This window comes from Mirounga leonina, unplaced genomic scaffold (genome assembly GCF_011800145.1).
Source record: "Mirounga leonina isolate KUSES-001 unplaced genomic scaffold, KU_Mleo_1.0 Mir_168, whole genome shotgun sequence".
NCBI lineage: Eukaryota > Metazoa > Chordata > Mammalia > Carnivora > Phocidae > Mirounga > Mirounga leonina.
Window position 1 is genome coordinate 16479707 of NW_023270426.1, and position 13793 is coordinate 16493499.

The window sequence follows — 13793 nt, forward strand, 5'->3', positions numbered from 1 at the left end:
ACTTAAAACAGTGTGTCACACATATCTAGAGTTCAATAAACATTTGGTGAATGACTGACATGCAGCTGGAATTACCTGTCTCTTACAAGTACATTGCCTTCTTGTCCCAGTTTTAAAAACTGTAACTTTTCTTTATTTTAACTGTCATACTTAATAATTAATTCTAATAATCCTGGTACTTGTTGAGATATATAAATATCTGCCACACTAGCAATTTCTCCACAATTCATAGGCAGAAACTTTTAAAATCTTTCATCTGTGGGGGCATGAGATATATGGGTAATCTCTATACCTTCTGCTCAATTTTGTTGGGAACCTAAAGCACAGCATAACGTATAAAGATACTGAGGGGTTCCTGTGTGGCTCAGTCAGTTATGCATCTGACTCTCGATCTTAGCTTAGATCTTGATCTCAAGGACATGAGTTCAAGCCCTGCATCGCGCTCCAAGCTGGGCGTGGATCCTACTTTAAAAAAAAAAAAAAAAGATGTCAAATCACTGTGTTGTACACCTGAAACTAATACAACATTGTGTCAACTACTCAAATGAAAATAAAATCTAATAAAAAATAAATAACCTATCTTTGACTGTTTAAGTTAGAAAGCCTGCATACAGACACAAAAGTAAATTGAATGATTTCACAAGGTCGATCTAAGCTTTCAGAGCTCACTCATGATAGGCCTCTGATGCAAATGTGGGTTTATTATAATCACATATAAGCTGTTTACTTCAGCATTAAATGTATTAAAGGGGAGAAAACTAGAAGACAGAGCTGTATACAAAGATCTCCATGGTAATTACTACATGAAGAAAAACAAGGTTCAAAACAGTATGTACACCATCAGAGTACTATAATATTCTCATATGTACATCAAAGTAAAATAAGATAAAGTAAAATAAATAAGAAACTTAATACAAAGATACACAAATAATGTTCTAAGAAGTGACCCCTAGGAAATAAAACTAGGAACTGGAGAAAGGAAGGGAGACACTTACTTTCCAATTACATTCCTTACCTCTAGTTTTGTACCAAAACTTCACATTCATTTCAATAAGCACTTCTTTGACTCCCCAGGTTCTGGATCCCCTCTCAGAGTCCAAGGAATACAAAACACCTTCATGAGCATCATAATCTTACAGCAGGACATGATCTGTCTTTCCACTGAAGAACTAGCCAGAGAAAAGCTTGATAGCCACTAGCTCAGAAACCAGCAAAGTGCTACAGTTAAGAAAAAAATGGAGGAAAAAAGGAAGTGTTCCAAAAAAGGAAAGCCAGCAGGTGAATCAACTAAGTTTATTTCTCTAATGTCAACCTACTAAAGTATTTTCACCCAGATGCTTAAACCAAAAATCTAGAAGTCACCAAGTCCGATTTATTATACCACCAAAATGTCTTATGTCAGACCACCAGCATTACCACGCTGCCATCATCCTAGTGTGGGCTACCGTATTTAACCACTTAAATTAGTCTCCCAACCTCTCCTTCTGCTCCCCTCCAATTTACTCTCCACAAGGTAGCCAAAGAGGGAAAATCTCCATAGTATATTTCTCTCTCTTCCCCCCAATAAAATGCCCTAAACTACCACCGAAGATCCCCTATCCTGGTGCTTAACAGAGTACTGTTGTAATTACGTGTTTACTGTCTCCATTTTTATTGGACCATAAGCCGTGTGAGGATGGGACCATACTTCTCTCCCACACAGGTCTATTCCAGTGTCTAGCATTATGGATGACATTTAATAGCTTGTTAGTAAGTAAAAACTAGTTTTTGCAGGAACTCTGATGACACTTCTTGAGATCAGTTTAATAGTAACAAAACATTACACAGGATTTTAGTGGCTTTTTTTATGAGAATGAAATAAAAACATCCTTTCTAGTGCCTACTTCTTCATTCTTACTCTGAGTATATAGTTATTTCAGGGGGTAATGCATTCACTATTCCCCCCCAACTTTTTATCCTCAAAAAAGGAGAATAATCATTGTAAACCTAATATAAACAGACTATATTCTCTTTTCCTCCCAAGATCACACTGGGAAGGAAGGGGTCGAAGTCATAAATAATAGAGAAATTTTATGGGAAGCTATGAGAATATTTAACTTTATATATATCCCCCTTTTTCCTTTAATTTTCTTTCTTAGTGCTGATCCAATTTTAATGTGTAAATCTTTTAAAAAGAGTATTTAAGGGGCGCCTGGGTGGCTCAATTGGTTGGGCGACTGCCTTCAGCTCAGGTCGTGACCCTGGAGTCCCGGGATCGAGTCCCACATCAGGCTCCCTGCTCAGCGGGGGGTCTGCTTCTCCCTCTGATCCTCTTCCCTCTCGTGCTCTCTGTCTCTCATTCTCTCTCAAATAAATAAATAAAATCTTTAAAAAAAATAAAAAGAGTATTTAAAATATTTGTAACTCATAGAACCTGGCCTCCAATGGACTTCAGGATGTCTGGACACCATTTAAATTCCGGAAATCTCTATTTGCTCATCCACAAAATGGCTAATAAAATTTCTCTCCTCCACCAACCACAATCATAGAGCTGTTGGGAAAATCAAATAAAATAAGACACATGAAAACAATCTACAAACTATTACTTTTGGCTCTGTCTACTTGGGGACAGGGCATTCATTCTACAAGAAATCAAGAAAACTAGCATGAATAAAGCCAGAGAACAGTGTGTAGAAAAAAGTTAATATGGCAGGCCTAAGATTGCTATCCTTAGGAAGGCATGCGTACAACATTAGCCTAGGCTGGCATCTGTGAACTTGACTGGTAAACAGTTCCCAACACTAATATGAAACGTCCTCTCACTGGTAAGTGAAGCTTACTATAACTAACCTGTACAATGTGATTTACGCTGAATACCTGCTTTTCTTCTGGGAGTCTGGATTTTGGTCCATGCTAGTCAGAGGTAGCTCCATGCCCAGTCCTGAATAAAAACCTTGGGCACTACCTGACCATCCCCAGTAATAGTACACAATGGCTGGAGGATTTAAACACATCCTGTGTGACACCACTGGAAAAGAGCACTTGCAAGTCTGCACCTGGTTTCCTCTGGATCTTGTTCCATGGGCCTTTTCCTTTTCTGATTTTACAAATTTTGTATCTTTCCACTGTAATAAATTTGAGTTCTGAGTATGACCATATGCTAACTTCTGTGAGTTCTTCCAGTAAATCACCAAACCTGGGGGTGGTCTTGTGTCACCCCAACACAACAAAAAAAATGTATTCAAAGAATAAGTAGTATGTCTATCTGCCTGGAAAGGGGATAAAGCTTGCAGTACAAAAACAAAATAGTCCTACTTTACCCAGTATCATTTAAAACAAAATTAAAAAAATATTTCTGGTCAGTTATGCAATAAATGTTTTTGCCCTACCTTATCACTCTAGTTATACAAACCCTCAACTAGTTGGAGTGCACGTGCCTTGTGGCTGAGTGAGACTGTCTGTAGCTGGGCACTTCAATGTTCTCTTTACCACTACCTACATTTTCCCAGATTCCATACCTTTTATCTTGGCTATTTTCCAATCCTGAATCCCCACCCCCACCAGATTGCCCACCATAAATTTGCTTTCTCAACTAAAGATCCTAAAGATTCATCTCAACTAAAGATCTCAACTAAAGATTTATCTCTTACTCATTATGTAGAAAATGTTCCACATTTAGTACTATCATTTTTATCAGACACCATTAAGAATTTATCATTATATCCCAAAATCCACAGCCATTCAAATAGAAAACTAAACTAAGACTGTGGTTAAGACTACCAACTGTTCCCTGGAGTTTGCTTTCTTCCTTCCTTTTAATAACAAAACTACCAGAGTTTTCTGGGGTACATGGCTACCTAGCTAGAGACTTATTTCCCAGTTTCCCTTGCATCTGTAAGTGTGGTCATACTACTATATTCAAGTTAATGAACTATAACAGGAACTGGTATGTGCAATTTCTAGGTCATCCCCTGAAATACAAAATGCTTTTCCTTCTCTCCTTACCCCTTTCCTGATAGCTAGGAAATAGCAATAACTAGCACAGTCTCTTTGGACTCAGGAAGGGAAGTCACATGTTAAAGATGGCAGAGCTGTCCTAGCTGACCTACCAGTTTGGAATACTAGAAGATCTCATGCAACTACACTGTTTACCTGCCAAGAACTCCTACCAACTTTTTTTTTAATGTAAGAGAGAAAAAGTTTTATCTTATTTTACTGTATCTTGCAGTCCCTGTTACAAAGTTTAGCTTGTATCCTGATACATAGCTACACCAGTATGGGTTTGAGTCTCACTTCTTAGGCAAACTGTTTTCCCTTTCTAAGGTCAAAATCCATAGAAGACCACCTTCACCTTGGAATTTATCATGGTATACACTGTCCTCTGACTTTTGTCAAGCCAGACTTTTTTTTTTCCTTTTAGAGAGCGAGAGAGCACAAGCAGGGGGAGTGGCAGGCAGAGGGAGCGGGAGAAGTAGGCTCCCCGCAGAGTAGGGAGCCAGACGTCTGACTCGATCCCAGGACCCTGGGATCATGACCTGAGCCAGAGGCAGATGCTTAACCGACTGAGCCACCCAGGTGCCCCCAAACCAGACTTTTTAATAACAGTGCAATGCATAATGCAATACAACTATGTTATATTTGAGGAGCATAAATTTACAAAGTAAGCTTCATATTCATAACCATGCATTAAAAATGAAACAGTCTTAGGATGCTTAATATAAACTTAAAAATCCTAAACACATAAATTCAAATAAATACACTTTATGGGAAGGAGTACAGCACAGTCATTAAGTGATTTTAAAAGCAGAGAACAAAGTACAAAATCCCAGTTCTGTAATTTATTTATTGCTGTATTGGTAAATATTACAATTATCAATGTAAATAACAATACTTATTTCATACAACTGTAACGATTTAGAGGAGCTTAATTTAGTATAAAGCATTTGGCACAATTCCTGAGATACTGTAAATATACAATAAAAGGAAGCTATTATTAACTGCTAAATCTACATTTTACTCACTGAAAACACCTACATTAGAGACCTATTTTATACTAGGCACAAGACTAAGCATAAGATAGAAAATTATATTTATTCTATGCTACAGAAATACTAACACTGCAAATATATTATTATTATTATAAATAAAAGTGAAATAAAACGCTTTTGTAGAGGTAGAAACAAACATCTCAGCCTTGGAAGGGCCTATAATCTAATTAAGAAGACAGGGTATGTACCTAAATATTAATCATTCACATGATGGAGTTTCCAATATAAGATATATTCTAAATTCTTTAGAAATTCATATACTTGAGGGGTACCTGGTGGCTCAGTTGGTTAAGCATCTGCCTTTGGCTCAGGTCATGATCCCAGGGTCCTGGGATCAAGCTCCACGTCGGGCTCCCCAGTCAGCAGGTAGTCTGCTTCTCCCTCCCCCATCCTCCCTGCTCGAGATCTCTCTCTCTCTCTCTCTCTCCTCTCTTTCTCTCTTAAAAATAAAAAATCTTAAAAAAAAAAAATTCATATACTTGAGGGGCATTGTGATATGAGGAGACAGGCACGGCATTGACTAGAACTTATACAATGAGAGTAAAGTAGGGCGCCTGGGTGGCTCAGTTGGTTAAGCGACTGCCTTCAGCTCAGGTCATGATCCTGGAGTCCCGAGATCAAGTCCCGCATCAGGCTCCCTGCTCAGCAGGGAGTCTGCTTCTCCCTCTGACCCTCCCCCCGCTCATGTGCTCTCTCTCTCTCTCTCTCTCTCATTCTCTCTCTCAAATAAATAAATAAAATCCTAAAAAAAAAACCAATGAGAGTAAAGTATAAGCAGCAGGTTCACAAGCTTACTAAACCCAAGAGTTGTATATGATTCAGAAAATAAAGGTAAAATTCACCCCCTAAAATATAAGCAGCAGGTTCACAGGCTTACTAAATCCAAGGGTTGTATATGATTCAGAAAAAAAGGTAAAGTTCACCCACTAAAATTCTCATATATAAGAATTCTAAAGCTTTCAGATATGAGCAAAAAAAAAAAAACAAAAACAAAAACACAAAACACAAAACCCAAGAATCTCACACATTCTTTAGCAAAGGAATAACACAATTTAGGTGCTATTAAAAATGTAACAGAGAGAACCAACCTGAGCCAATACTGGGCCTAGGATGATGAAAATGGCAATGGTGGTAAAAGGATTTAAAAAAGCAAAAATAAAAAAAAATTTAGTAAGTAATTAAATATGGTACTAGGGCAAAGCAAACTATTCCTCAAAATAACCTAGAGTAGAAATAAGAAGCCTAAACTATTTGATTTTATAATTATCCTTAGGCACTGGAGGGATGTCAAAAAGAAGATGTCCCAGGGGCGCCTGGGTGGCTCAGTCGGTTAAGCGGCTGCCTTCGGTTCAGGTCATGATCCTGGGGTCCTGGGATCGAGCCCCACATCCAGCTCCCTGCTCAGCAGAGAGCCTGCTTCTCCCTCTCCCTATGCCTGCCACTCTACCTACTTGTGCTCTCTCTCAATCTCTCTGTCAAATAAATAAATAAAATCTTTAAAAAAAAAAAAAAAAAAAGATGTCCCAAAGGAAGTTAAAATGTGTGTGTGTGTCTGCTGAAAAGTCAGGAAGAGAGATATAATTTTGAAAATCAGCAGCAGAGAACTGACAGCTTCTAGAGTAAAATATTTTTTTCTTACTGAAATGCACTCCACATTAATAAATTTATCTTTAAGGTGAAAATAATCTCAGGATTCTTGAGGATATGAAAAATTGAACAAAATATGCAGACAGATTACAAATGTCACTCTTTTAGCTAGTGCCTCGCCAGTAAGTTTAACTTTTAAGTTACAGAAGAAAAAGAAGTTCTACAACCAGACTTCTAGTATTTTATACATTTAATCAATCTGAAGGCCACTGTTTTGAAAATTATCTCTGAATTCACAAAATGCTTCTGGAATTATGAGAATCAAGAAGTTATCTGAAAGAAAGCAAACATCGCTGATTCATCATATTAGAGTATTCTGAATTCCCAAAAAGGAAAAATTATAAGGTTTCTTCTTTCACTACCAGCCTAAATAAATACCTGAAAATTGGGATATTGGCTAAAATACAGAAATAGGTTTTAGAGGAGTCTATGTGTTATAGGTTATTCAGAGAAAACTTCACAAGAACCAAAAATAAATTAATTCAGAATCACAGTAGTGATTCTACAGGCACATACAATAAAAGCAAAAACCTGGAAAATTAAACATCTCATTAACACTAATTCCATTAGGTTATTCAATCTTTTTAATATATTTTTTTAGCTAATACTTTAAATGGCTAACAATTCCCAAAATAACCTCTGAACCACAAAAATACAAATATATTTCTAGTATCTATCATTTCCATTTCTCATGACAATCCTAAAGTCCAAGCCCTCAAATCATCCTAAGTAAATATAGCCATCTTTTCAACTTAAGGCTCTCCTATTTCAACTCATTCCAGACTCACCTTCTAGGAATATAATGCTTCATCAGGCCATCCCACTACTACAAAACCATCAATGACTCCTCATTTCCTGTCACATCAATGCTCACAAATTTAAGATAACCATTCCCCTATCATCCTTAGATTTACCTGTTGGAGAGCCGAATCTTATCACACACACACACACCCATTTTACCTTAAAGGGAAAGGTGCTCCTCTCCATCTCCAAATCTATGAAGTTGATCTCATCCCTCTGGTTTCTTGTTCAGTCTTGCCCGTTTCTAACTCCCATTTCTTGTAACTCCCATTTGTTTCTTCCACCCATTTATCTCTAAAAACCTCCAGGTTCCTGGCACATCTCCCTCCCTTCTAAACCAAACTTGAAAAAGTTAACACAGTTTTTTAATGCCTCAATCAACCTGTGCACAACAAATGACACTGTCACAACCTTGCACTCTAGTCAGTGACACCCTCATCATATTCAGTTTCCAACACACTACCATTTCCCGATTATCTTTCTGAATTCAGGGTTTGGAGCCCAGATATATGTATTTTTAGGAACCTTCACACATACAATGGAATACTACATACCTACAAAAACAAACTACTAATAAAAGCAGTAACATAAATGAATCTCATTTGCTTAATGTTTCCCAGGCGTTGTGGAATTATGAAAACACAAAGCTGAAAGAGATGAAATCCCCACTCAGACTTCAACTATAACCAACTATTTAAATGCCAGTCTCACAGCTCCTAAAAGAGCTTACTTACGTTCAAGTCTACAGACCAACAAGGGGTCTATGGTTCAGTGTGGAAAATAAAATTGGGTAGGGAAAAAAATGATATACTCACTTTCACCAACCTCTTACCACAATTTAGCATTTCCTTCAGTTAAAACATAGGCAACCAACTTCAGTAGTATTAGCAATTCCTATAACTTTGACCACTGTTAGGAATCAAAGTTTCATCAGACTATATAGTTGATACAGATAATCTAGAAAAAAAGCTTATGCTCGTCATTACTTAAAAATTATAATATTTCTCAGATCCACTGATAACTCTTAATATTAATGAGTTAATACATATTACACACTACCATATTGCAAATTTAGCACCCTGACAACTATTTCAAGGTAATTAGTTTCCTTTATAATCCTATGAATTTTAAATGTTCATAAACACTTTTCTGAGAAGAGGTCTCTAAGCTTTACCAGGCTACAAAAGGCTCAGGCTGCCTCACAGGATGTGACTCTTCCAAAGGCCCAGCAAGTATCCAGTATAAAAGCAACAACAACAACAACAAAACCCACAATGTGGTTACTAAATGAATGAACCAATATATGTTTGAAGCCAATATTTTAACTCTTTTGCATTTTTAAAATACAGTCACATAGCCTTTATTTTCTAAATAGTGTAAAGGCAATGAATCAGATATGGCATCTTAAGTTACCACTAAAAAGTAACAGCTAGTTTTGGGTGATGGATTTTTTTTTTTTTTTTTTTTGGAGAGCGAGCCAGTGCACATGTACACGCAAGGGTGGACAGGGCAGAGGGAGAGAGAGAATCTCAAGCAGGCTCCACACCCCAGCGCGGAGCCCCACTCGGGGCTCAATCTCACAACCCTGAGATCATTGCCTGAACCAAAATCAAGAGTCGGATCTTAACCAACTGAGCCACCCAGGCACCCTGTGAGTGATGGATTTTTAAGAGCTCTAACTTTAACTTTTAAGAGCTTATTTGGAGGTTCTAGCAGGGGAGAGAAACTACCTGCGTACTCTCAACCAAAGAACAATCCTCTTCTAACCAGGAAGGTCATTCTCTTCAACCAACCATGCAGCTTCAGCAGGGACACACATGGAGCAGACTTGAAGGAGGAAGGGGACACCGCCTAGCCAGCCAGATCAGCCAAATCAAATCTGGTGATCAGTGTGGTGACAGATGTCACAACCACATCACCGTCACATCCTAAAATCAACGCTGGAAAGCCACAGAACTGGTACATTTTTTTTTTCATTTCATACTTTTCCATTATGTTCTGTGAGATTTTGGAAAATTCATTTACAAAGGCTCTTTGTTATTATGAAGGAGTAATCAAGCCAACTACTAAAGGTCACTCCCAGTATAAAACAAAGCCATCCCAAAGCACACGTCTGTATGTTGGAGGTTAAGCAAGGTTAGACAACAATACCAAGAAAAAAATAAACACGCAATTAAAATTATCTAGTAATATGATTTTTAAACACTTACAACTTCTTAGAGCCCTAGAATATTTAGGATATATCTGAAATATTTTAGGAAACATAGTCATCAGATTTGAAATTCCTCCCAACAAAAGCTCTTTTCTTGAGAGGAGTCTGGGAAGCTTCTACAACCCAACAAACAATACTAATAAATGTTTCTTCATGCTCTCTCTCAGTAACTAGAGATAATCATTAAATACCTCCAATTCTTATAACTTATTAACTTATTAATGTTACAAAGCTTTTATAAATATAATCTAAACAAATGAGTGCATTCAGACATGTTATATATTATTTCTGTCTTTATATAGAAATGAACTGGACTCAAGCAAGTTGCCAGTTTCCAGATTCTGGGTTTTAGAGAATTATACACACAAATAAAAAACAATATATATGATCAAAGAAAGACTCTAATGCATAGTTAAGCTACAGTGAAACATCAGTGTTTGCTTAGTATCTAGTTTTTAGTTTTAAACTACTATAAATAAGATATGAGACACCAAACAAACCTACGTAATACCAACTGGTACTAGAAGACAACAGGGCTTTTTTTTCCCCCTGGCAAACAGTTATTTTATTGTGCATGCTATGTTTTCAGAAACTGAATAATCTTTCCTCTGAGCTTTTAAAATTAACATGTAAACATATCAGTATATAATTCACTGAAGATTTTGGCAGGAAGAAAATGTAAAATCCCAACACATCTTTTGTAGACTAAACAGTGAAAATTTTATTTAAAAAATCTATCTAATAATTGCATGTTCAATTTATAAAATACTGTAAAATAATATTTTTGACAGTTATCTGTGCTGTGTAGGTAAATACAGAATTATGTACTAGTAATTTTAATTTAGTTCTTATCATAATTAGCAAGTTGGAGAAACTCAATTTAGGAAATACATATAAAATATTGCTAGTCCCTGGCTTCTAAAACACTTTCTCTAATTCTAAAAATTTAACTCATGAAAAATCTATTCTACACTTTAAGAAAGCCGGACTACATAGTTGAGATACTATTTAAATGTCTCACTGCTATAAAGCCAAAGAAATGACAAGTGATTGCCAACAGTTAGGGGGAAGGAAAGGGTCTGACTGCAGAAAGCATGAGGGAATTCTAGAGGCACTGAAATTGTTCAATATCAGTGGAGGCGGCTGTAATAATCTAGTCATGTGTTAGGAATGCAAATAAGTACATGTATATGCATGTTTTCAGCAGCAAAATATATTTACTGTGGTCAATAAGTGGAACAGTTCAACAACGAGTGAATGAATAAACAAATCATGACATATAAATATAATAAAATATTATTCAGCCACAAAAGGGATGGAATACAGAAACATACAACATGGATGAACCTTGGAAACATTATGCTAAGTGAAAGAAGCCAGACATTAAATGTCATATATTATATGATTCTATTTATATGAAATACCCAAAAGAGATAAATCCATAGAGACCAAATACAGATTGGAGGTTGCCAGGGATTGAGGGGGAAAGGAAGGAGAAACTGCTTACAGGATAAGAGGTTTACTTTGGACTCACAGAAATGTTTTAGAACTAGTTATAAATAGATAACGGTGGTGGTTGCACAACCCTATGAATATACTAAATGCCACTGAATTGTTCACCTTAAAATGATTAATTTTACATGAATTTCACCTCAGTAAATTATACACATAAATACATATATATGAAACTTCATACAAAAGCAGCATGATGGTGATAATGATGGTGACGATGATGATGATGATACAGTGGTAATGATATGTGCTTTAAAAAACCAGGAAGTGCACAGTGTCTGCCTTCAACATTTACAGAGTATGCAGAACACACGGAACAATTAAACGTATTATTTAAAAAAATGTTCCATCCCTCTGTAAAAATATAACAACAGCATAAAAGGAAAAACCAGATTCTCATTTCATTGGCAAGTCTTGTTTAAATGACAAAGCTTAAAAACAATTTCAGTTAACCTTTCAAATCACAGTTACTGACATTTGGCTTTGATAGTTTTGTCAGTACATGAAACTCAACAACAAAGTGAAAACATGGCCCCAGCTATAGAGCCCACAAGCTGCTGCTTGTGGTTGGGAGAGAGATCTTGACATAGGAAAGAGCAACCCAGGATGGGTAACTAACTGCTTTCCAATTGCCAGACCTGAGTGATAAGTCAGAGGACATTAAAGCAGAAGGCCAGAGTTCATGACTTTATTCCTTCAGCAACTGGCATCTTCTGTGGGCCATTTACTGTGACAACCAGTGGGTACACCCTAAATTTCAAAAATGCATAGTTCAAATTCAAGCCTCACTAGAATGTGGGGCAAATGAAATTCTCACACATGAATGGTGGAATGAAAAGCGGCACAACCACTTTGAAAAATAATGTGGCAAAATCTAAAAAAGCTAGACATATACATATCTTATGACCTTATAAATTCAATCTAAGGTACATATTCATATGAAATGTGGTCGTATTTTCCTCAAAAAACCTGTATGAAATTGTTCAAGGCAATGTTATTCGTTACAATCTCAACCTGGAAATTATCCAAATATCCATCAACACAACAGCCTGGGTAATAAACTGTAGTATTTTCACAAAATAGAATACCTCACTGCAGTAGTTCTCAACCAGGGATGATTCTGCCCCCCTCCTCACCACCCCCCACGGATACTTGGCGACACATCTGGAAACATTTTAGGTTGCCACAAATGGGGAGTGCTACTGGCATCTAGTGGGTTAGAGATCAAGGATGCTGGTAAACATCCTTCAATGCACAGGAGAGCCCCTATAACAAAGAATTATGCCATCCAAAATGTCAAGAGAATGGAGTTTGAGAAATTCTAGCCTATAATCTATGAGAATGAATGATACAACACAAACTATATGGATGAATTCAAACATAATATTGACTGATACAGAAGTCAAACAAGAACATATATGTATGATTCCATTTTATATAAAGTTCAAAATCAGGCAAAATTAATCCCTGATGTTAGAACTCAGGACAGTGGAGGCTGAAAAAGTCACTAGGGAGACTTCAGGGACACAAGCAATATTCTGCTTCTTGAGCTGGGTACTAGTTATCAAGCACTGTGTATAAATTCATTCAGCTGAATAGTTAATACATATATGTAACTTCTCTTAAGTATACTATTCTTCAATAAAAATTTTATTTTAAAAAATTCCATAGGACTGTACACTACAAAAAGGGAACTTTACTGTTTGTAAATTCTAAAAATAAAAACTAAATGTTTTTCTACTGTAAATCAGTTAAAATTCTTATCATATTTGTAAATATATCTCTGAAAAATTTCTTCCTTTAATTAAGTCTGATAATTCCAAGTGCTATCACTGCCACTTACCAGTTGTATTGATCTTGAGCAAGTTATATTTTTCATATTTATATCTTTTTAAAAGTATAGAGACAATAGAATTTATTGCCAAGGGAATACAAAAAACAAACAAGTATAAAACTATCCCACCAATCTTTTTCCCCAGACTTAGCCATTTTCAACATTTTTTTGTTTCCTTCTAGATTTTTCCTATATATGTTAATAGCGTTAACTAGCATATGTTTATAAAAGCAAAATCATATTGCATACTACCCTACAATTTATTTTTTAATGTAATGTATGTGAAAATCTCTACAGGAAATACAAAATTACCATATTCTATTTAGTAGCTACCCAGTGTTCCAATGTATACACCGTAATTTACTTAATCACTCTAACTATGGACACCATAACAACTTACATTGGAAACTTCAAATATCCCTTCAGTGAACATCAGAATATGCTTATATGATTACCTTTGCACAACTGTTGCTGGACAAAATAGTTGTGCCCATATATACTCTCACATAAAATAGGGCTTGCTTTACCATTCTTTTGCCATAATAAGATATTTTTCTTTCCAGTACTGTCAGACTGACAGCTTAGTAAATTACAGACATGATATCTTTATTTTATTTTTCAGTTATTGAGGTTAAACATTATTCAAATGTTTAAAGGCCATTTAAATATGTCTTCTGTGGATTTTGTTTAAATCACTTGTGAAGGAAGATATTTAATCATTTTTATCTTCCTCATGTACAAAAGTGAGCTAGTCTCAATG

General features: G+C 36.1%; 1 protein-coding gene across 3 annotated transcripts in view; it reads right to left on the reverse strand.

Moving 5' to 3' along the window:
* Positions 1-13793, reverse strand: part of FNIP1 (folliculin interacting protein 1) — a 151479-nt gene that overhangs the window by 107140 nt on the left and 30546 nt on the right. Inside the window, exon 1 of one of the 3 annotated variants that reach the window (XM_035014069.1) lies at positions 293-498. The exons of the other annotated variants lie outside the window; for them this stretch is intronic. Within the exon in view, the coding sequence (XP_034869960.1) occupies positions 293-330 (38 nt within the window). The 5' untranslated portion in view covers positions 331-498. Of the gene's footprint in view, positions 1-292; positions 499-13793 lie in introns of those variants that run through there. 3 annotated transcript variants of the gene reach the window in all.